The following is a 22383-nucleotide window of genomic DNA, read 5'->3' on the forward strand; positions in this document are numbered from 1 at the left end:
TATTCCCTGTGGAGTAATTTTCAAACCTACATCTAAAAAAACTAATTCACTACCCCCAAAATTAAAGGTGAATTTCATGTTCATGGTATTGGACTGGTCAAGGTACTGGACAAAACGAGCAAACTCCAGTTGATCCCCGTCCCATACCATGAACATGTCATCGACAAACCTAGCATAGAATTTAATGTGCTTCAAAAAAGGGTTATTCGAAGAGTAGATGTAACGATCCTCAAATACAGCCAGGAAAAGGTTAGCCAGGGTACATGCGACAGGGGTACCCATGGCTGTACCTTCTGTCTGTCTGTACCAAGCGTCATCAAACTTGAACGTATTATTTGACAGAATAAAAGAGTCCCTCACAAATGAATGAGATAGTACTGGTATCTGTAGGGGTATGATTTAGAACTTCTCTGATAGCTTCTGTTCCTAGGTCCTGTGGAATCCTAGTGTACAGGCTTTCTATATCTATAGAAGCCAAGGCGAAGCTCTCCTGCCAATCAAATCCCTTAATAGATCTTAAAAAGTCCTTTGTGTCTCTGACATATGAAGGAACATCTCGCAACAGGGGGCGTAAAAGCCAGTCTATGTATGCCGACAAGGGTTCCGTGACCGAGCCCACACCGGACACGATGGGGCGACCCGGTGGTTCCAACAGGGATTTATCCAGATGGATCCTACGTGCGGATGCAGTGGGACCAATAGGCTTCAATGACAAAATCGATATGTCTGTTTTTTTGTAAATATATAGTTATATCCTTCTTGTTATACCAGGTTTGCAATGTGTGCTCTGGGGTTTGTAATATTTAAGTGTTTTTATTGATTTATCGCGGTTTGTTATTATTCATTAGTATTTCACATATGTTCGGTGATTGTATCCACTCGACCGTGACTTTGTGAGGGAAGAGGGGAGGGATCTGAGATGTTCTGTGTATAAGATCCACCCCACTTCCTCACGCCACAGGACCAGTTGAAGTGCATTGAGCACGAAACGGCCGTCGTCCGTGTGCATTCACTACCCTCCCTCCCTGCGTTTTCTATGTAAATGTCCGAATAAACCTGACGTTTCACTACCGGTGAGTGCGCTCTTTTCTCTTCTTTTTCTTCTTATTTTTTGTGGATTTTTATATGGACTGTTACCAGAGGAGCACCCCGGTATGTGATGTTATATGTGAGCCTATCTACGGCAGCACAGTGCAGTGAAGGAGTCTTGTGAGGGTCTAACGAATTACAGCGGTGCGGATGTTGCTTTTTTCTTATTTTGTGGATATAGATATATATATATATATATATATATATATATATATATATATATATATCCTAAAAAAAGTAAAGGGATCAGTACAATACCACATCCTAGATATCACTGAATGAAATATTCCAATCTTTATTCATTACATAGTGGAATGTGTTGAGAACAATAAATCATAAAAATGATCAATGTAAATCACATCTAATATCCCAAGGAGGTCTAGAGTTGGAATGATGTTCAAAATCTAAGTGGAAAATGAAGTTACAGGCTGATCCAACTTCAGTGGAAATGCTTCAAGACAAGGAAATGATGCTCAGTAGTGTGTGTGGCCTCCACGTGCCTGAATGACCTCCATAAAATGCCTGGGCATGCTCCTGATGAGGCGGCGGATGGTCTCCTGTGGGATCTCCTCCCAGCCCTGGACTAAAGCATCCACCGACTCCTGGACAGTCTGTGGTGCAACGTGATGTTGGTGGATGGTGCCAGACATGATGTCCCAGATGTGCTCAGTTGGATTCAGGTCTAGGGAATGGCCAGGCCAGTTGATAGTTTAAAGCCTTCTTCTTGCAGGAACTGCTGACACACTCCAGCCACATGAGGTCTGGTATTGTCCTGCATTAGGAGGAACCCAGGGCCAACCACACCTGCATATGGTCTCACAAGGGGTCTGAGGAACTCATCTCGGTATCTAGTGGCAGTCAGGCTACCTCTGGCGAGCACATGGAGGGCTGTGCGGCCCTCCAAAGAAATGCCACCCCACACCATTACTGACCCACTGCCAAACTGGTCATACTGAAGGATGTTGCAGGCAGCAGATCGCTCTCCACGGCGTCTCCAGACTCTGTCACGTGGCCAGTGTGAACCTGCTCTCATCCGTGAAGAGCACAGGGTGCCAATGTCAAATCTGTCAATCTTGGTGTTCTGTGGAAAATGCCAAGCGTCCTGCACGGTGTGGGCTGTAAGCACAACACTCACTCGTGGAAGTCAGGCCCTCATACCACCTTCATGCAGTCTGTTTTAGACAGTTTGAGCAGACACATGGTTGTTAGTGGCCTGCTGAAGGTCATTTTCCAGGGCTCTTGCACTGCCCCCGCTGTTCCTAATTGCTCATAGGAGGAGGTAGCGGTCCTGCTGCTGGGTTGTTGCCCTCCTACAGCCCCCTCCACGTGTACTAGCCTGTCTCCTGGTATCTGCTCCATGCTCTGGACACTATGCTGACAGTCACAGCTACCCATCTTGCCACAGCTTACACTGATGTGCCATCCTGGATGAACTGCATTACCTGAGCCACTTGTGTGGGTTGAAGACACTGCCTCATGCTACTGTACAATACCTTTAGGGGTGATAGCAATGACAATGCAAAAGTGATCAAAGCAACTGCCAAAATAGGATGAGAACAGAGAAATGAACTGTGGTTGGTCACCCCTTTAGAGAACCACTCTGTTATAGGGGAAGGCTTGCTAATTTCCGATCACTTGTCCCTGTTGTTTGTTCCATTTTCACAGCAGCAGGAGAAATTGATTCACAATCGGAGTTGCTTCATAACTGGACAGGTTTGAGCAGTGTGCGAAAATATATACATATATATACAGTTAGGGCCAGAAATATTTGGACAGTGACACAATTTTCGCGAGTTGGGCTCTGCATGCCACCACATTGGATTTGAAATGAAACCTCTACAACAGAATTCAAGTACAGATTGTAACGTTTAATTTGAAGGGTTGAACACAAATATCTGATAGAAAATGTAGGAATTGTACACATTTCTTTACAAACACTCCACATTTTAGGAGGTCAAAAGTAATTGGACAAATAAACATAACCCAAACAAAATATTTTTATTTTCAATATTTTGTTGCAAATCCTTTGGAGGCAATCACTGCCTTAAGTCTGGAACCCATGGACATCACCAAACGCTGGGTTTCCTCCTTCTTAATGCTTTGCCAGGCCTTTACAGCCGCAGCCTTCAGGTCTTGCTTGTTTGTGGGTCTTTCCGTCTTAAGTCTGGATTTGAGCAAGTGAAATGCATGCTCAATTGGGTTTAGATCTGGAGATTGACTTGGCCATTGCAGAATGTTCCACTTTTTGGCACTCATGAACTCCTGGGTAGCTTTGGCTGTATGCTTGGGGTCATTGTCCATCTGTACTATGAAGCGCCGTCCAATCAACTTTGCAGCATTTGGCTGAATCTGGGCTGAAAGTATATCCCGGTACACTTCAGAATTCATCCGGCTACTCTTGTCTGCTCTTATGTCATCAATAAACACAAGTGACCCAGTGCCATTGAAAGCCATGCATGCCCATGCCATCACGTTGCCTCCACCATGTTTTACAGAGGATGTTGTGTGCCTTGGATCATGTGCCGTTCCCTTTCTTCTCCAAACTTTTTTCTTCCCATCATTGTGGTACAGGTTGATCTTTGTCTCATCTGTCCATAGAATACTTTTCCAGAACTGAGCTGGCTTCTTGAGGTGTTTTTCTGCAAATTTAACTCTGGCCTGTCTATTTTTGGTATTGATGAATGGTTTGCATCTAGATGTGAACCCTTTGTATTTACTGTCATGGAGTCTTCTCTTTACTGTTGACTTAGAGACAGATACACCTACTTCACTGAGAGTGTTCTGGACTTCAGTTGATGTTGTGAACGGGTTCTTCTTCACCAAATTAAGTATGCGGCGATCATCCACCACTGTTGTCATCTGTGGACGCCCAGGCCTTTTTGAGTTCCCAAGCTCACCAGTCAATTCCTTTTTTCTCAGAATGTACCCAACTGTTGATTTTGCTACTCCAAGCATGTCTGCTATCTCTCTGATGGATTTTTTCTTTTTTTTCAGCCTCAGGATGTTCTGCTTCACCTCAATTGAGAGTTCCTTTGACCGCATGTTGTCTGCTCACAGCAACAGCTTCCAAATGCAAAACCACACACCTGGAATCCACCCCTGACCTTTTAACTACTTCATTGATTACAGGTTAACGAGGGAGACGCCTTCAGAGTTAATTGCAGCCCTTAGAGTCCATTGTCCAATTACTTTTGGTCCCTTGAAAAAGAGGACGCAATGCATTACAGAGCTATGATTCCTAAACCCTTTCTCCGATTTGGATGTGGAAACTATCATATTGCAGCTGGGAGTGTGCACTTTCAGCCCATATTATATATATAATTGTATTTCTGAACATGTTTTTGTAAACAGCTAAAATAACAAAACTTGTGTCACTGTCCAAATATTTCAGGCCCTAACTGTGTGTATATATATATATATATATATATATATATACATACATACATACTAGATGATGGCCGTATTATAACGCATCGGGTATTCTAGAATATGCATGTAGTTTACAGCCACGTAGTATAGAGCACAGTAATGTAGTATATTGGCCAGCCACATAATATATACCACAGCCACATAGTATATAGCACAGCCCATAAAGTATATAGCACAGAGATGTAGTATTATAACAGCCCACGCAGTATCTAACACAGCCCACGTAGTATATAGCAATGTGGGCACCATATCCCTGTTAAAAAAAAAATTTAAATAAAAAAGTTATATACTCACCTTCCGGAGCCCCCGGATCCAGGAAGCATTTACCGACGCTCCGGTCCCAAGAGTGCATTGCTGTCTCGCGAGATGATGTAGCGGTCTCGCGAGACCGCTACGTCATCATCTCGCGAGACCGCAATGCATGGACCGGTCACCGGAACGTCGCGAGGAGCCGGAAAGGCCTCGGCTGGATCTGGGGGCCCACGGAAGGTGAGTATATAATGATTTTTTATTTTTAACAGCTTTTTACTATTGATGCCGCATAGGCAGCATCAATAGTAAAAAGTTGGTCACACAGGGTTAATAGCAGCGTTAATGGATTGCGTTACACCGCGGCATAACACGGTCCATTAACGCTGCCATTAACCCTGTGTGAGCGCTGACTGGGGGGAGTATGGACTGCGGGCACTGACTGCGGGGAGTAAGGAGCGGCCATTTTGCCACCGGACTGTGCCCGTCGCTGATTGGTTGTGGCATTTTTGCCGCGACTAATCAGCGACTTGGGATTTCCGTTACAGACAGAAGGACAGACAGAAAGACGGAAGTGACCCTTAGACAATTATATAGTAGATATCTGGAGAGTAGAGAGGGTCATCAGCTCTGTAACACAGCCAGCGCCCACAAGTAATGGCGCTGGTACAGCTCCTGTGCCTCTACCATCTACGTGCCCTAATGGTATGTCGGTATAATTAACAGCTTGCCAAAGGGCAGCAATTTGTGTTAATATAATGGTAGGTCAGATCACTGACGTACGGTGTTGGCTCTGCTATACAGTCAGTTCTAGAAAATGAAGTATTTGTCCCAGAAAATTATCACAATTACACATGTCTTCTTACACACGTTTATTTCCTTTTGTGTGTATTGGAACAACACATAAAAGGGAAACAAGGCAAATCGGACATAGTTTCACACAAAACCCCAAAAAATGGGTCGGGCATATTTGTGGGCCCCCACGGCTATTGGCCCCCTTGCAGACTAATAACATCAGCTCTTAGCTGCCCCAGAAATAGCGCATCCATTAGATGGATTTGCTTTTCCCGGGTGTTGGTGACCTTGGTGCGTTGGTAAGTGGTGTAATGATTTGGGGGTTGATGTCAGTTTTGTAATGTCAGCTATTTAGTAACGGAGAGGCATCTATCAAGACTCCCCCATTACTAACCCAGTAAGTAAAAAGTAATAATAGACACAGAAAAAGTCTTTTTTTTTTAACAAAACACTCCCCAATCCTCTTTTACTCATTTATTAATATAAAAATAAAAAATAAAAGTTACTCACCTGTGCGCAGATAATCCATAATGCTTATGTCCCAAACAAGCCCCTACTCTTGCTACATCTGGTTGCATTGCTGAGTGGTGACAAATGTTAATATCCATGGCCCCTTCCCAGTCTGAGAATACCAACCCCCAGCTGTCTGTTTTATCTTGTCTTGTTTTCAAAATGTGGGAAATCCCACGTAATTTTTAAAATTATTTACATTTTTTTTTTTTAAAGTGCGGGAACCCATCTATTTTTGATAACTAGCCAAGATAAAGCTAAGTGCTGCAGCCCACAGCTGTCAGCTTTACCTGCTCTGGTTATCAAGAATAGAGGGGGACCACACATCATTTTTTTTAATTTAAAAAAAAAAATATATATATATATATATATACAGTGGGGCAAAAAAGTATTTAGTCAGTCAGCAATAGTGCAAGTTCCACCACTTAAAAAGATGAGAGGCGTCTGTAATTTACATCATAGGTAGACCTCAACTATGGGAGACAAACTGAGAAAAAAAATCCAGAAAATCACATTATCTGTTTTTTTAACATTTTATTTGCATATTATGGTGGAAAATAAGTATTTGGTCAGAAACAAAATTTCATCTCAATACTTTGTAATATATCCTTTGTTGGCAATGACAGAGGTCAAACGTTTTCTGTAAGTCTTCACAAGGTTGCCACACACTGTTGTTGTTATGTTGGCCCATTCCTCCATGCAGATCTCCTCTAGAGCAGTGATGTTTTTGGCTTTTCGCTTGGCAACACGGACTTTCAACTCCCTCCAAAGGTTTTCTATAGGGTTGAGATCTGGAGACTGGCTAGGGCACTCCAGGACATTGAAATGCTTCTTACGAAGCCACTCCTTCGTTGCCCTGGCGGTGTGCTTTGGATCATTGTCATGTTGAAAGACCCAGCCACGTTTCATCTTCAATGCCCTTGCTGATGGAAGGAGGTTTGCACTCAAAATCTCACGATACATGGCCCCATTCATTCTTTCATGTACCCGGATCAGTCGTCCTGGCCCCTTTGCAGAGAAACAGCCCCAAAGCATGATGTTTCCACCACCATGCTTTACAGTAGGTATGGTGTTTGATGGATGCAACTCAGTATTCTTTTTCCTCCAAACACAAGTTGTGTTTCTACCAAACAGTTCCAGTTTGGTTTCATCAGACCATAGGACATTCTCCCAAAACTCCTCTGGATCATCCAAATGCTCTCTAGCAAACTTCAGACGGGCCCGGACATGTACTGGCTTAAGCAGTGGGACACGTCTGGCACTGCAGGATCTGAGTCCATGGTGGCGTAGTGTGTTACTTATGGTAGGCCTTGTTACATTGGTCCCAGCTCTCTGCAGTTCATTCACTAGGTCCCCCCGCATGGTTCTGGGATTTTTGCTCACCGTTCTTGTGATCATTCTGACCCCACGGGGTGGGATTTTGCGTGGAGCCCCAGATCGAGGGAGATTATCAGTGGTCTTGTATGTCTTCCATTTTCTAATTATTGCTCCCTCTGTTGATTTTTTCACTCCAAGCTGGTTGGCTATTGCAGATTCGGTCTTCCCAGCCTGGTGCAGGGCTACAATTTTGTTTCTGGTGTCCTTTGACAGCTGTTTGGTCTTCACCATAGTGGAGTTTGGAGTCAGACTGTTTGAGGGTGTGCACAGGTGTCTTTTTATACTGATAACAAGTTTAAACAGGTGCCATTACCACAGGTAATGAGTGGAGGAAAGAGGAGACTATTAAAGAAGAAGTTACAGGTCTGTGAGAGCCAGAAATCTTGATTGTTTGTTTCTGACCAAATACTTATTTTCCACCTTAATATGCAAAAAAATGATTAAAAAAAACAGACAATGTGATTTTCTGGATTTTTTTTTCTCAGTTTGTCTCCCATAGTTGAGGTCTACCTATGATGTAAATTACAGACGCCTCTCATCTTTGTAAGTGGTGGAACTTGCACCATTGTTGATTGACTAAATACTTTTTTGCCCCACTGTATGTATGTATATATATATATATATATATATATATATATATATATATATACTGGCTAATCACAGCTATGCCAATACTTGACATGGCTATGATAGGGCTGGTAGGGCACATACAGGAAAAGCTTGTTGATTGGCTGCGCTTTCAACAGGGTTTGTTTGGGCTGCCAAACCCGAACAGGAACACGGAATTCTTAGAGAAGTACATATGCTGACATTGATGCACCCAGAGCCTGCAGGACAGCTTGAATTTCTTTGGAACTTGATTGTGGCTGCTTATCCACCATCCGGACTCCTCCTGTGTTACAACCTTTCATTAATTGTTCTCTGCTGTCTATGCCCAGGGAGATTAGCTGCAGTGCAATGGGTTGTAAACCTCTTGATTATGTTGCTCACCTTGGCAAAGAAACATCAAGATCTCTGGAGATGGACCTGTAACCTTGAGATTGTTGATATTTTCCCACAATTTTGGTTCTCAAGTCCTCAGACAGTTCTCTTCTCTTTCTGTTCTCCATGCTTAGTGTGACACACAATGCAAAGATTGAGTCAATTTCTCCCCTTTTTATCTGATTTCAGGTATGATTTTCATATTGTCCACATCTGTAACTTGTCACAAGTGAGTTTAAACAAGCATCACATGCGTGAAACAAAGTTGTTTAGCCACAATGCCAACAATTTCAAGGGTGTCAACACTTTTAAACCATGACTGTATCTTTAAAGGGAACCTGTCACCCCCAAAATCGAAGATAAGCTAAACCCACCGACATCAGGGGCTTATCTACAGCATTCTGTAATGCTGTAGATAAGCCCCCGATGTATCCTGAAAGATGAGAAAAAGGTTAGATTATACTCACCCAGGGGCGGTCCCGCTGCGGTCCGGTCCGATGGGTGTCGCGGTCCGGGTCCAGCGCCTCCTTTCTTCATAGGATGACGTCCTCTTGTATTCACGCTGCGGCTCCGGCGCAGGCGTACTTTATCGCCCTGTTGAGGGCAGAGCAAAGTACTGCAGTGCACAGTTTGCCGGGAAAGGTCAGAGGGCCGCCTGCGCACTGCAGTACTTTGCTCTGCCCTCAACAGGGCGATAAAGTACGTCTGCGCCGGAGCCGCAGCGTGAAGACAAGAAGAGGACGTCAGCATATGAAGAAAGGAGGCGCTGGACCCGGACCGTGATGCCCATCGGACGGGACTGCCCCTGGGTGAGTAATCTAACCTCTTTTTCTCATCTTTCAGGCTTATCTACAGCATTACACAATGCTGTAGATAAGCCCCTGATGCTGGTGTGCTTAGCTCATCTTCCATTTTGGGGGTGACAGGTTCCCTTTAAATTGTGTTCTTTGGAAACTATTTGGGTAAGAGTAGTAGTGTATAATAGCCAGGTTTCGTCAAACTCAATCTGACAGGTGCCCCGCCCCTATCAAAGTGTATCAAAGTGTGTAACCCCTCCCCTCCCCTTGTTTGACGGCTGGACCCCTCCCCTCCCCTTGTCTGACGGCTGGTATCCAGCTGTCCCTCCTTGTTTGATTTCCCCTTTTGATATAGTTTAATATAGTTTAATTTGTTGTAGTTTTGATATTATTCCCGTATTTTGTGGAATAACACATGTTTATAATTATAGCCTAGTCGTGTATTTATTTTACACGTGGTTTATAACACCTTTTTCATTTGTTTTATAATAGATTTTATACGTAGCCCCGAGTTTGATTCTGTAAGCTTTTGTTTTATTCACAGTGTATCCATATAGTGAATAGGGCTGATGTTTCTGTATGCAATCCTACAGCCTGTTATGTGAAAAGTATTCTCAAACACTAACTAAATGGTGAACATTACCTAAATTAGGTTAACTGTGGGTCAGCGGGTTATAGCACCTAGGTCAAGCAATTGTTGTTGTATTTGCGTACCCCATAAATGTTTATTCTCACAAACAGAAAAGTTATTGTGTCCTGAAGATGGCATCTGAGGTTATTTGTTTTTTGTATTAGCTTTCTCAGAAAACAGCTGTGTTATCTGAGGGTCAGATATTTTTGTACAAACTCATGCTGTTTGGTGATCTTTGTGAAGCAGAACTTTGTTTTATAACACATTTGTACTTGTATTGTACCTGAATTGATATTTGCTTTCTCTTTTTTGTGTCCTGAAGATGGCATCTGCAAAGTTATTTGTTATCTACTGAGGCCATTGCAAGTTGTGTTTATTCACATTGTAGCAGGTTTTATCCTTGTGGCTGCCTTATATACACAGAAGAGATATGCACCAATGTCACAACACAAGTTATAATATGACCCAATGTTACAACACAAGTAAGAAGCGGCGTGTTTTATACGAATAAAAACCAAAGACACGATATTGTAAAAAAAAATTTAAAAGATTTATTTCTCACAATAAAACAGCATCTCAAAGACATTTCATTACTATAAAAATTCATACAGAATATAAAAAGTAAAAACATTAAAATAGTACAATGAACAATTACACTTCTTACAAAATAATTAATATAGCGTTACAAGGCGTGTACAGCATTTATCCAGTACATTCTTTACATCGTGAGCCACATGGTTTGCAGCATCGGTAGAGACCTTTTTTTAGGTAGCAGAGTTCCACGTGTGGTACCTAATGACGGGGAATGTAAAGATTGAATTGTACGGGGAACCGCCGCTAACTTCAGCGGTGTAGATACAGAGCGTGTCTCACTGTTGGTAATTTTTAATTCATCTAAAAGCTTCCTAGTAGCGGGGTTACCCACAACTGTAGACGGCATATTTAGTTCGGCCATAGCCTGCATAAATGAATCCCAACCCGGTGGTAAATTTCTACTGTTCAGAGCATGACTCTGCGTTGTACTACGTACCAAATCCAGTAAGTTAGACCCTGGTATTACGGATCCTTTGAAAATAAATTCAGCATTATTATTCCATGCTGTGACATTTTTATTCTGCAGCAGCCTGTTTAGTAAAAATTCAGCATTCTTTTTATATCTTTGGTTTATATGTCCGACAATTTCAGCGATCTCATGATTTTTATCAGAGTCGGTATTTGGCAATTGCTGCTGACCAGGATCAGGAGGGCTAACGAGATTTAAAGCCGTTACTTCTTTTGAGCTGTGCCTCGTATGTACCAAGTAGCGTTGTAGCACAGCGCTATACATTTTAATTTTCACATCATCGGGAATGTCACGACGCTGTAAAATGTCGCTAATCTCACCATCAAGGCGCCGAATAACACTGTCGCGTATGTTATCTGTAGTACCGGGTCTTAGTTTGTCTAGCTCCTGTTTGGGGACTAGATACATTTTCGTTGTATGCTCCATTATCTTCCGGCGATCAGGCTTGTTATTATTGGGATTGCAAAAGCTAAAAGAGGACCGATAAACCCGCCGGCCTGTTTTAGTAGGCGCTTCTTTTTCTTTATGGGCTGAGACCTGTCGCTCAGGGTTCTTATAGCTTTACGCCACTTCTTTAATATACCTTTTTGGCGCTCTTTCAGCGGAATCCTGCCTTTTAAGATATTTAAAGCAATCTCGCCTATGGCTGTAATTAAATCATTGCTTGCATCGCGCAAAATAGACTTTCTGACAGCGGGGGTTGCTTTCACTAGGGTTTTTAAGAGAGCCCAGTTACGCCGGAGCCTCTCAGACATCTTTACATCACAACGACCACAGCGTAGAATGTCTGATACCTGGTAAAATTCACTTTTTAGAAGTTTTTTTCTTCTGAACATAGACAGCGGGCAGCGCGGGTGGAAACAACCCAGTCCTTAAACGCAGATCCTCAGGAGTATTAGCTCTCAAATCTACAAGCAAATACCCGTAAGGCTCCCGCGTGGCATCCTCAAAAGCTTCTAGGAAAAAACGTGTTTTTCCGGGATACATCTGACGAGCTAGAGTTAAAATTTGTAATTTATCTCGGGGGTTGTTAAAAAGCACCATGTACTTTGTGTTTAAATTTATCGTACGGCTTTTCTTGCCCTGACAAAATATGTTTTGCACCAGGTAGAAAATGCTGAGATTTCTGTGGTGCACATACTTGGTAAAGGCTTTTTCTATCTCACAATTCTCACTAGCACTCTCCATGAGATCATCAACAATCGCCAAATTCACCTTCTCCGGTGGGAATAATTCGTCATCTACGAATGTATTCGGCAGACCCTCCACAAATCTGGCGTGGGGAAAAGAGAGAGAGATTTCATCATATAGTTTTTGCCAACACGAATAAAACCATACAATATTATCAGGTTTCTGAGAAAAATTAGCTTCAATATTATATAGCAGCTGTTTTACAAAATAGCTCTTTCCAGAATTAGACGGGCCTGCTAGAATGCACGAGAACGGGTGTTGCAGACGCGTATCCATCACAATACTCGACTAATACCCAAAAGGTAATGTTGTGAAATCGTCTAATAGTCGCCGCTTTGTATAAACGCACTTTTGTGTTTTGCGTAATGGCCTTGTTTCAATATCCCAGTACTTTTTATTTCTCACAATGGACGCCTGCTGTACGACAATACGTTTCTGAGTTTCTGCGGCAGAATTGCGCGGGTAGTCCAGAACTAGATCTTTCAGACTGTTGAAATTAATAGATTGAGAGTTACCAACATTTAGTGTTATCCCCTTAACTTTTAAGACAGTTTTACCGGTGTTGAGTTTGTAGCCGTAAGTTTTGGGGCCCGCGGATACAAATTCTGTGATGTGTGTACCATCGGGTATTTCACTGGTCAGCTCCCCCAGGTAATCGCCTAAAGGCGGTTGCCACTCACCATCTCTCTGTACAAAAATAACTGAGTCTGTGTCGTGATAAAGGCACCTCTCCTGCAGCCGGTCCAGCAGCGAATAGAGCTCTAACCGAGCATACGCTGTTGTAAAACACGCTATAAAAATGTTTGTGTTTTTGTTGAGTGTGTGGTGGCCTTTTGCATATTTCCAGTTAATGGTTGCGGTGTCATCATCAAGGAAATGTAACATCGAAATGTCATAGTAAGGCAGGAACAAATACTTAAAAAGCTCATCTGGATCCCTAACAATGCTGGTACATGATAGATTAGATCTCTGAGCAAACTTTCCCCATAAAGAATTTAAGAAAAGCTTGGAGATCTGGCGCTTAGCAGGATTGACAGCTATATTTTCAGGCCGTAATTGGACACCTTCTTTTTCAAGAAAAGAGTCAATGTACTGCCGTTTCTTGGCGTCATCAGTGCACCAGCTAGGATAACCAGAGGCTTCCTGCTTATCCCTAAGATGTAATTTAATGTAAGGCGCAAACAGATCATCAGTGGTTTTAGGAAAATGCCATATTTCATAGATGTGAGCGATCCGATACCCTTTTTCTATCGCCATCTCGAGCTCTATAGTGCACCAGGTGCCTGTCAGCGCCCGTTCTTCATCACTGTGGGCACAAATATCTGCCTGGGAATTTGCAGCGCATGTGTAGCAAAGGGGAAACATTAATTTTTTGTTGAGTTTTACCGGTAGAACTGGAAAAAATAAATCTCTCGGCGGGTAGACCTTGACTCTAGCAATGCCAAAGTATTTTTTAATGAATCCAAAATTGTCGTAGATGATGTCTGGATGGCCTACAGGGTATGTTTTAGTTTTGTTTACAAAGGGGTACAGACTGGTGAAATCGTAGTAGTGTAAAGTCTCCCCTTCTTCCAGATGGTGATAGAGCTTAATGGCGTTAGTTCGCCCGCCATAAAGCGCATCACGGGGGTCTAAAGGAGCGGGGAATTCCATCTGACGAAGAAATGTTTGAAGGTTAGAATCATTTTCAACCATTTCATTCCACTCATGTTCCCACATCAGTCTTACTGTGTACCCGCAACACTGTAAGTAACGCTTTTTAGCTAAAAAGGTGTAATATAACTGTCCGTAGGACGTGCTTGTGACCTTATTTGTGTCATTTTCATTATAGCACACGGGGCAACCGTGGTAAAAACACCCCTGAAATTCAAAGGCTATGTGCTGGCCGCTAACATAGGCATAGCCATCTAGAAAATACTTCCCGACCTGTTTTTCACCGCCTCTCAAAGCGTGCTGTATGTCGATGTTCTCAGAGTGGGCTACATACATGAGCCACTGTATAGCGGGTGTCGAGTAGCGCTTTTTTGCCTTGTGATAATTATCACCAGGTAAAATGGCGATTGTCTTTTTTGGAAGAAATTTAAACCGGTACATTGTCATACACACCGAGGCCAGGGTGATGAGCTGAAAAGGATCAACACATCTGCGCACTACAATCTTTTGCTTTTGACGCTTACAGTATTTTTTAACATTTTTCTGCGTCATCTGCATAATACGCTCTCTATAGATCTCGCAGGCGTGCCTCAAAATTTCAACATCTTGTTTGCAATAAGATTTTAGCTCGGCCTTGAAGTCAAAAGTTGTATTTACCTGTGTCTCATACCACTCCAGGAACTCTACCTTCTCACCAGGTGACATGTACTCCACCCCATAATATTTTACATCAGGTATGGGACCTACATAGTTTTGGTTTTCTCTGGTATTGAAAAAGTGTGGAAAATGCCCTTTGCCTCCTGAAAAGCCCATGGCCTGTGGTAATTTACTGAGTTTCATGGGGATAAAATTTAGAGAGTCTATGAACCTTATAGACAAATCGGGTAGCGACACACACAAGAGGCGGCCACCTTGGGTTATCAACTGTACTTGTAGTTTTTCAGAAATCAGTTCCTTAACAATAAAGTATGCATCATATCTTCCACCATTGTGGGCAATAAATGTATGATCTGAAAATTTACCGCCTGTAAAGAACTGTACAAAGTCATGTGTACAGGTATCGCCCTCAAACTCCCAGGAGGGGTGGCCATACAGCGTTGTAGCATAAATGTAATTCGGGATGTGCGTGCCTGTCTCCTGCATACATTCAAAATCATAAAAGATATAGCAATCTGACTCATCCTGTGCTACATACTTCCGCATGTAACAAAGATGGGCATCGAATTTATTTATATGTCTGCGACATACAGGACAGCGCAAACCATTACATTTATGCTCTGTTTCACTATTTCTGGGGACAAAAAGGTTGCATTTATCACAAAATGTTTTAAGTCTGCAGAATGCTGGGTCACCTAATCCAAATTGTTTGTGATAATCTAAGCACACGCTCGAGCGGCAATAAACTCTGCAAACAGGACATCTGGGCTGTTGGTCGGCACCGCTTTCCACGCAATTCTCTCTCTGACAGGCTTTACAAAAATACTGACAGGAATGGTTGTTTTTGTGGTGAAACACTGAATTGCAGAGCTCACAAAAGTACTTAGCACCGATAAAACCCTTCATATTTTTGATACCGTAGTAGTGATTATCATGGAACAATATGAATACTGTTTTGCCATTAGCTGTATTACCGCTCTCAAAGTAACGCCAATCGCCCTGACTATAGTACAGTACTTTAATGGTGACCCCCAAATATTTTTCAAATGCAGGGATGTCGCTAAAACTCACTAATTGGTCATCAGGGATGCCCAGTGCTGCGTGTATGTTTTTAGAGCGGCTCAGTAAAACACCATCAGTGACATTCGTGGCGTCCATCAGGGCGCACACACTAGCAGCCAAACACAGATTTGTCGTGTAATTGTTAAAATCATACAGCCATTGTCTCTTTTGTTTAATGATCTGACTGCTCGCTATAGATTTCAAGCGCCTTTTTTGTTTTACACCACCGCGTCGGTTTTTAATGATGGTGACGACTAGCTTTAGCGAATTGGATGATATGCATTCACTGTTACTTTGAAGTGCGCGGGCAACAGCATTTAAAAAAGATTCGGAATTAAAATCTTCACGGGTTTGTTTTGTAGTGAAAATAGGGTCTAAAGTATCACCGGCATCAAACCTTAACTGTACAAAGTCGCCAGGTTCAATGTCCCTGATGATTCTATCCAGTAATGCCTGAATGCCTTCATGAACAATATTCAAGCCCTCTTCAAATGATCGTACACGCTCTAAATTTACAAATCTAAAATGATCTGTATGTATATGACCGTTGAAATTGCGGAGGGCTCTTTCATGATGATGGATGTGTTGCAAAAATACTGTATGATCGGGGCGCCGCACATTACCAGCAGCGTCTGCGGCTTGTGAATTTTGTGTAGATGCCTGTGCGGCAGCTGCAGAGCTGCCTGGACTATGTGAGTGCTGTTCTGACTCTTGTGACGACATCTGTGGTGACTGTAGAGGCATTGCAGGACACATGGCACCACGGCGCCTCCTAGAGCATAGCGCCCGTCTAGCGCTGACCAACAATTTTAGAGCCCTCTTTATAACTCTAGCCCTATTATACCTGGGTAGTGTTAGTTTAGGTGGTTTATGCATGCCGTAGCCGACCATATCTAGTCATAATGGGGTCGCTGTAGTTGTTATCTCGCCATCCAGCAGCAGGCTCCGAAGTGCGTATAGTTCGGACTTATTAGCCTGTGTTGGGTTTTGTGTTAATAATAATTTTTCAAAAGTATCACAAAAAAACATTATTTTGGGGACCCAGCGTTTGTAGCGTAAGTAGCGGCCGATGTGTTCCTGAAATACAAGCATTTCAACGGGGTCCCAGCTGCGGGATTCATGCTGCAGATCTATAGCTGGCGCATGAATCCGTGGCTTTTTACACACCTTAAGCTCTTTACACCCCTTAACATCATCCGGCCGCGACCTCTTTGACCGTTTCTTAACATTAACAGAGTTAGATACACAGACATGAGATATGTCACCCAAATTAGAGGGTCCTGAGGGTCCGGCCCCAGAGGCATTAGCAGGACCCGTTACACATGGCGCTGACGGTTGCATAGTGTGGGACATACGTATAATGAGCGGTTCTATGGATGGTTGCTTACCATCAGCGAGCTGATCAATCTCGCGATCATACTCTTCACGACTCATCGTGGCTGTTGCACCCACGGCGCAGGATGCGGTTGGTGACTCTGTAACATGTTTTGTTTTCCGCTTATGTTTTCGGGGTGCCTCGAGCACTTCTGGATATAGTGGCGCGGGGTCATTCACACGGATTGTCGATGGCTGACCGGTACTTGAATGGGGTATTTCACGATGGTCCGACGGTACAGGGTTTCCTGCGTCCTGCACCACGCAGATCGGTGATAGCGGATATGCTCTAACAGAACCATTAGCCGTCTGTATCGCCGGCCACGCTTGTGCTGCGCCATTCTCGGTGATCTGTAGCGGCTGTAGAGGTGCTGGAGGTGTTTTTCTCATGACTTTGCGCTTAGCTGTAGGAAAGATTATACATGTGTCAGATATGTGCGAGACCGTCGCAGGCCGCTGCGCATAGCTGCAGGAAAGATTATACGTGTGCCAGATATGTGTGAGACCGACGCAGGCCGCTGCGCTTAGCTGCAGGATAGATTATACATGTGTCAGATATGTGGGGGCCATGGATCTCAATGATGAAGCACGTGCATCATTGACTGTACAGAGACTGTGCCTGTATACCAAAATATACACTTACGGGATAGCGATGTGTGGTGAATGATTGCCGTGGCGTCTTCTGCAGCTTCTGCGATGCTCTCCATTAGCTCCGGTATATTCTCTTTTGTGAAAATTCTTCTAGGCTTCAGTTTACAAGCTATAAATAAAGATACAGGCCTTAGTAGAGGCGTGGTGGATTTTCGCAGAGCGGTTGTGCAAAAAAAAAAAAAAAAAAAAAAAAAAAAAAAAAACTTTTCATACGATTCTCACCTCTCCCTTTTTTGCCCGCCGGTCCGAGCTGTTTTTTAGGTGCTCTAGAATCAGGGCTGTTTCTCGGCGTGGGGGTCTGGTACATCAGTTCCTCAACAGGCGGCTGATTGTGTTCCGTGGTGGTTGGTTCTGGAAACATGTCGACATCTGTAAAGAATTAATATATATATTTACACGTCTAAATACTTAAAAGCTATATACACACACACACACACATACATACACAGCAGTCACACAACGCACCTATGATGCCTTGAGTCAAATCCCACACAGCAGCGACACCTGCATTAGTGTTACTATACTCAGCTCCAGGTGTATCACACTCCAGAGTAGGCACGCTGAAGCCGTTTAAAAAATCATCGCTATAGTTGCTGATAAATTCATCTACAGCATCGGGGGTGTTCCTGGTAAATTCATCTAGATTATCGGGGATGGTCCTGATTAATTCATCTTAAACAAGAAAGAATAAACAATATAAAGATAATATATAAAAACAGCCCTTAGTTAGAATGGGACACTAACAGATACATGTATATAAATCTTGAAACATACCTATTACCGAATCCGCAACTTGACTGGAAAAAGCCGAAAAATGTTGGGATTCCATCTAAAATAAATTATCTGTGTAAATTTTATGCGCAATCTATATTATCCACACACCACTACTCGTCAAACTCAATTATATACCCCAACAAATAAACTGCTCCCCGTGTATAAATATTCTTATACTAAGCAAATCATGGGTAATACGGCTAAGTCTTTCTATATTAATTATGCGCCACAAATATGATTTATGCGGTAAAACTATATTACACAGCCCCACTAAATATACCGCTACTGTATAAATATGACTATAAATATGTCTATGTTAAACAACACACATGTAGTAAGTAAACGCTGCAGGCGCTAGTTAGGGCGTATTGACAGTTATTAACTACTGTATTACATAAATTATGTTATAATAGTTGCCCGCGGATAAGTCTTTCTATATTAATTATGTACCACAGAATATGTTTTATGCAGTAAAACTATATTATACAACGATACTAAATATGCAGCTATCCTCCAGTATAAAACTAACTTATTAGACAAATAACACCCTTAATTATGGTTTTAGAGATGCATAGTTAAATATAATTAAGCATTTGCGAATAATAACACAACTGTCTTATATACTTACATTTAGAATAGCTTGCTTTTTTTAGTCTGGTCGGACTTCTGGTGGTTGTCTGATGTACTTTAGTGGGCCAGCCACCTGTATTTATCCTGAGTGTCAGAAACCAGCTCACCTGTTAACACCCAGAAACACACCCAGTTACGCCCCCACCACACGCCTGCTGTTAACACCCAGAACACAACCATACATGCAATTAATGCATGCATTAACTCAGGCATGATATATCCGGATTAAAACAGGAATTTTTATACAGCTGAATTTCTGAAAGAAGCAGGCTGTTGATTAACGAACCACAATCATTTTAATCAATCATGACGTCTAAATCGTATGATGCCATATTAGAAAAACAATATTTTACATGCCGCGCACCCGGCTCATTCTCGGGTATTGACAAATTATTTAGATCTGCAAGAGCACGCGGTATAAAGAAATCTGATGTTATTGCCTGGTTAAATAAGCAAGACACCTACACGCTACACAAGCCTGCTAGAAAACGCTTTTTGACAAATAAAATTTACGTCTCGGCCATTGATGCGCAGTGGCAGGCGGATACGGTATCAAAAATATGAAGGGTTTTATCGGTGCTAAGTACTTTTGTGAGCTCTGCAATTCAGTGTTTCACCACAAAAACAACCATTCCTGTCAGTATTTTTGTAAAGCCTGTCAGAGAGAGAATTGCGTGGAAAGCGGTGCCGACCAACAGCCCAGATGTCCTGTTTGCAGAGTTTATTGCCGCTCGAGCGTGTGCTTAGATTATCACAAACAATTTGGATTAGGTGACCCAGCATTCTGCAGACTTAAAACATTTTGTGATAAATGCAACCTTTTTGTCCCCAGAAATAGTGAAACAGAGCATAAATGTAATGGTTTGCGCTGTCCTGTATGTCGCAGACATATAAATAAATTCGATGCCCATCTTTGTTACATGCGGAAGTATGTAGCACAGGATGAGTCAGATTGCTATATCTTTTATGATTTTGAATGTATGCAGGAGACAGGCACGCACATCCCGAATTACATTTATGCTACAACGCTGTATGGCCACCCCTCCTGGGAGTTTGAGGGCGATACCTGTACACATGACTTTGTACAGTTCTTTACAGGCGGTAAATTTTCAGATCATACATTTATTGCCCACAATGGTGGAAGATATGATGCATACTTTATTGTTAAGGAACTGATTTCTGAAAAACTACAAGTACAGTTGATAACCCAAGGTGGCCGCCTCTTGTGTGTGTCGCTACCCGATTTGTCTATAAGGTTCATAGACTCTCTAAATTTTATCCCCATGAAACTCAGTAAATTACCACAGGCCATGGGCTTTTCAGGAGGCAAAGGGCATTTTCCACACTTTTTCAATACCAGAGAAAACCAAAACTATGTAGGTCCCATACCTGATGTAAAATATTATGGGGTGGAGTACATGTCACCTGGTGAGAAGGTAGAGTTCCTGGAGTGGTATGAGACACAGGTAAATACAACTTTTGACTTCAAGGCCGAGCTAAAATCTTATTGCAAACAAGATGTTGAAATTTTGAGGCACGCCTGCGAGATCTATAGAGAGCGTATTATGCAGATGACGCAGAAAAATGTTAAAAAATACTGTAAGCGTCAAAAGCAAAAGATTGTAGTGCGCAGATGTGTTGATCCTTTTCAGCTCATCACCCTGGCCTCGGTGTGTATGACAATGTACCGGTTTAAATTTCTTCCAAAAAAGACAATCGCCATTTTACCTGGTGATAATTATCACAAGGCAAAAAAGCGCTACTCGACACCCGCTATACAGTGGCTCATGTATGTAGCCCACTCTGAGAACATCGACATACAGCACGCTTTGAGAGGCGGTGAAAAACAGGTCGGGAAGTATTTTCTAGATGGCTATGCCTATGTTAGCGGCCAGCACATAGCCTTTGAATTTCAGGGGTGTTTTTACCACGGTTGCCCCGTGTGCTATAATGAAAATGACACAAATAAGGTCACAAGCACGTCCTACGGACAGTTATATTACACCTTTTTAGCTAAAAAGCGTTACTTACAGTGTTGCGGGTACACAGTAAGACTGATGTGGGAACATGAGTGGAATGAAATGGTTGAAAATGATTCTAACCTTCAAACATTTCTTCGTCAGATGGAATTCCCCGCTCCTTTAGACCCCCGTGATGCGCTTTATGGCGGGCGAACTAACGCCATTAAGCTCTATCACCATCTGGAAGAAGGGGAGACTTTACACTACTACGATTTCACCAGTCTGTACCCCTTTGTAAACAAAACTAAAACATACCCTGTAGGCCATCCAGACATCATCTACGACAATTTTGGATTCATTAAAAAATACTTTGGCATTGCTAGAGTCAAGGTCTACCCGCCGAGAGATTTATTTTTTCCAGTTCTACCGGTAAAACTCAACAAAAAATTAATGTTTCCCCTTTGCTACACATGCGCTGCAAATTCCCAGGCAGATATTTGTGCCCACAGTGATGAAGAACGGGCGCTGACAGGCACCTGGTGCACTATAGAGCTCGAGATGGCGATAGAAAAAGGGTATCGGATCGCTCACATCTATGAAATATGGCATTTTCCTAAAACCACTGATGATCTGTTTGCGCCTTACATTAAATTACATCTTAGGGATAAGCAGGAAGCCTCTGGTTATCCTAGCTGGTGCACTGATGACGCCAAGAAACGGCAGTACATTGACTCTTTTCTTGAAAAAGAAGGTGTCCAATTACGGCCTGAAAATATAGCTGTCAATCCTGCTAAGCGCCAGATCTCCAAGCTTTTCTTAAATTCTTTATGGGGAAAGTTTGCTCAGAGATCTAATCTATCATGTACCAGCATTGTTAGGGATCCAGATGAGCTTTTTAAGTATTTGTTCCTGCCTTACTATGACATTTCGATGTTACATTTCCTTGATGATGACACCGCAACCATTAACTGGAAATATGCAAAAGGCCACCACACACTCAACAAAAACACAAACATTTTTATAGCGTGTTTTACAACAGCGTATGCTCGGTTAGAGCTCTATTCGCTGCTGGACCGGCTGCAGGAGAGGTGCCTTTATCACGACACAGACTCAGTTATTTTTGTACAGAGAGATGGTGAGTGGCAACCGCCTTTAGGCGATTACCTGGGGGAGCTGACCAGTGAAATACCCGATGGTACACACATCACAGAATTTGTATCCGCGGGCCCCAAAACTTACGGCTACAAACTCAACACCGGTAAAACTGTCTTAAAAGTTAAGGGGATAACACTAAATGTTGGTAACTCTCAATCTATTAATTTCAACAGTCTGAAAGATCTAGTTCTGGACTACCCGCGCAATTCTGCCGCAGAAACTCAGAAACGTATTGTCGTACAGCAGGCGTCCATTGTGAGAAATAAAAAGTACTGGGATATTGAAACAAGGCCATTACGCAAAACACAAAAGTGCGTTTATACAAAGCGGCGACTATTAGACGATTTCACAACA

At 42.6% G+C, this 22383-nt stretch overlaps 1 protein-coding gene across 1 annotated transcript; it reads right to left on the reverse strand.

Moving 5' to 3' along the window:
* Window positions 1-10407: 10407 nt before the first annotated feature.
* On the reverse strand, window positions 10408-19367 carry LOC138662602 (uncharacterized). Its single transcript, XM_069748419.1, has 7 exons — window positions 18912-19367; window positions 18284-18338; window positions 17975-18181; window positions 17732-17878; window positions 17502-17618; window positions 16873-17262; window positions 10408-12194 (listed from the first exon to the last, which is right to left on the reverse strand). Exons 2-7 carry the CDS (start codon window positions 18336-18338, stop codon window positions 12163-12165), a joined length of 948 nt encoding a protein of 315 aa, XP_069604520.1. The 5' UTR covers window positions 18912-19367; the 3' UTR covers window positions 10408-12162.
* Window positions 19368-22383: the final 3016 nt, after the last annotated feature.

Source organism: Ranitomeya imitator, chromosome 2 (assembly GCF_032444005.1).
Source record: "Ranitomeya imitator isolate aRanImi1 chromosome 2, aRanImi1.pri, whole genome shotgun sequence".
In the NCBI taxonomy this organism is placed as follows: Eukaryota; Metazoa; Chordata; class Amphibia; order Anura; family Dendrobatidae; genus Ranitomeya; species Ranitomeya imitator.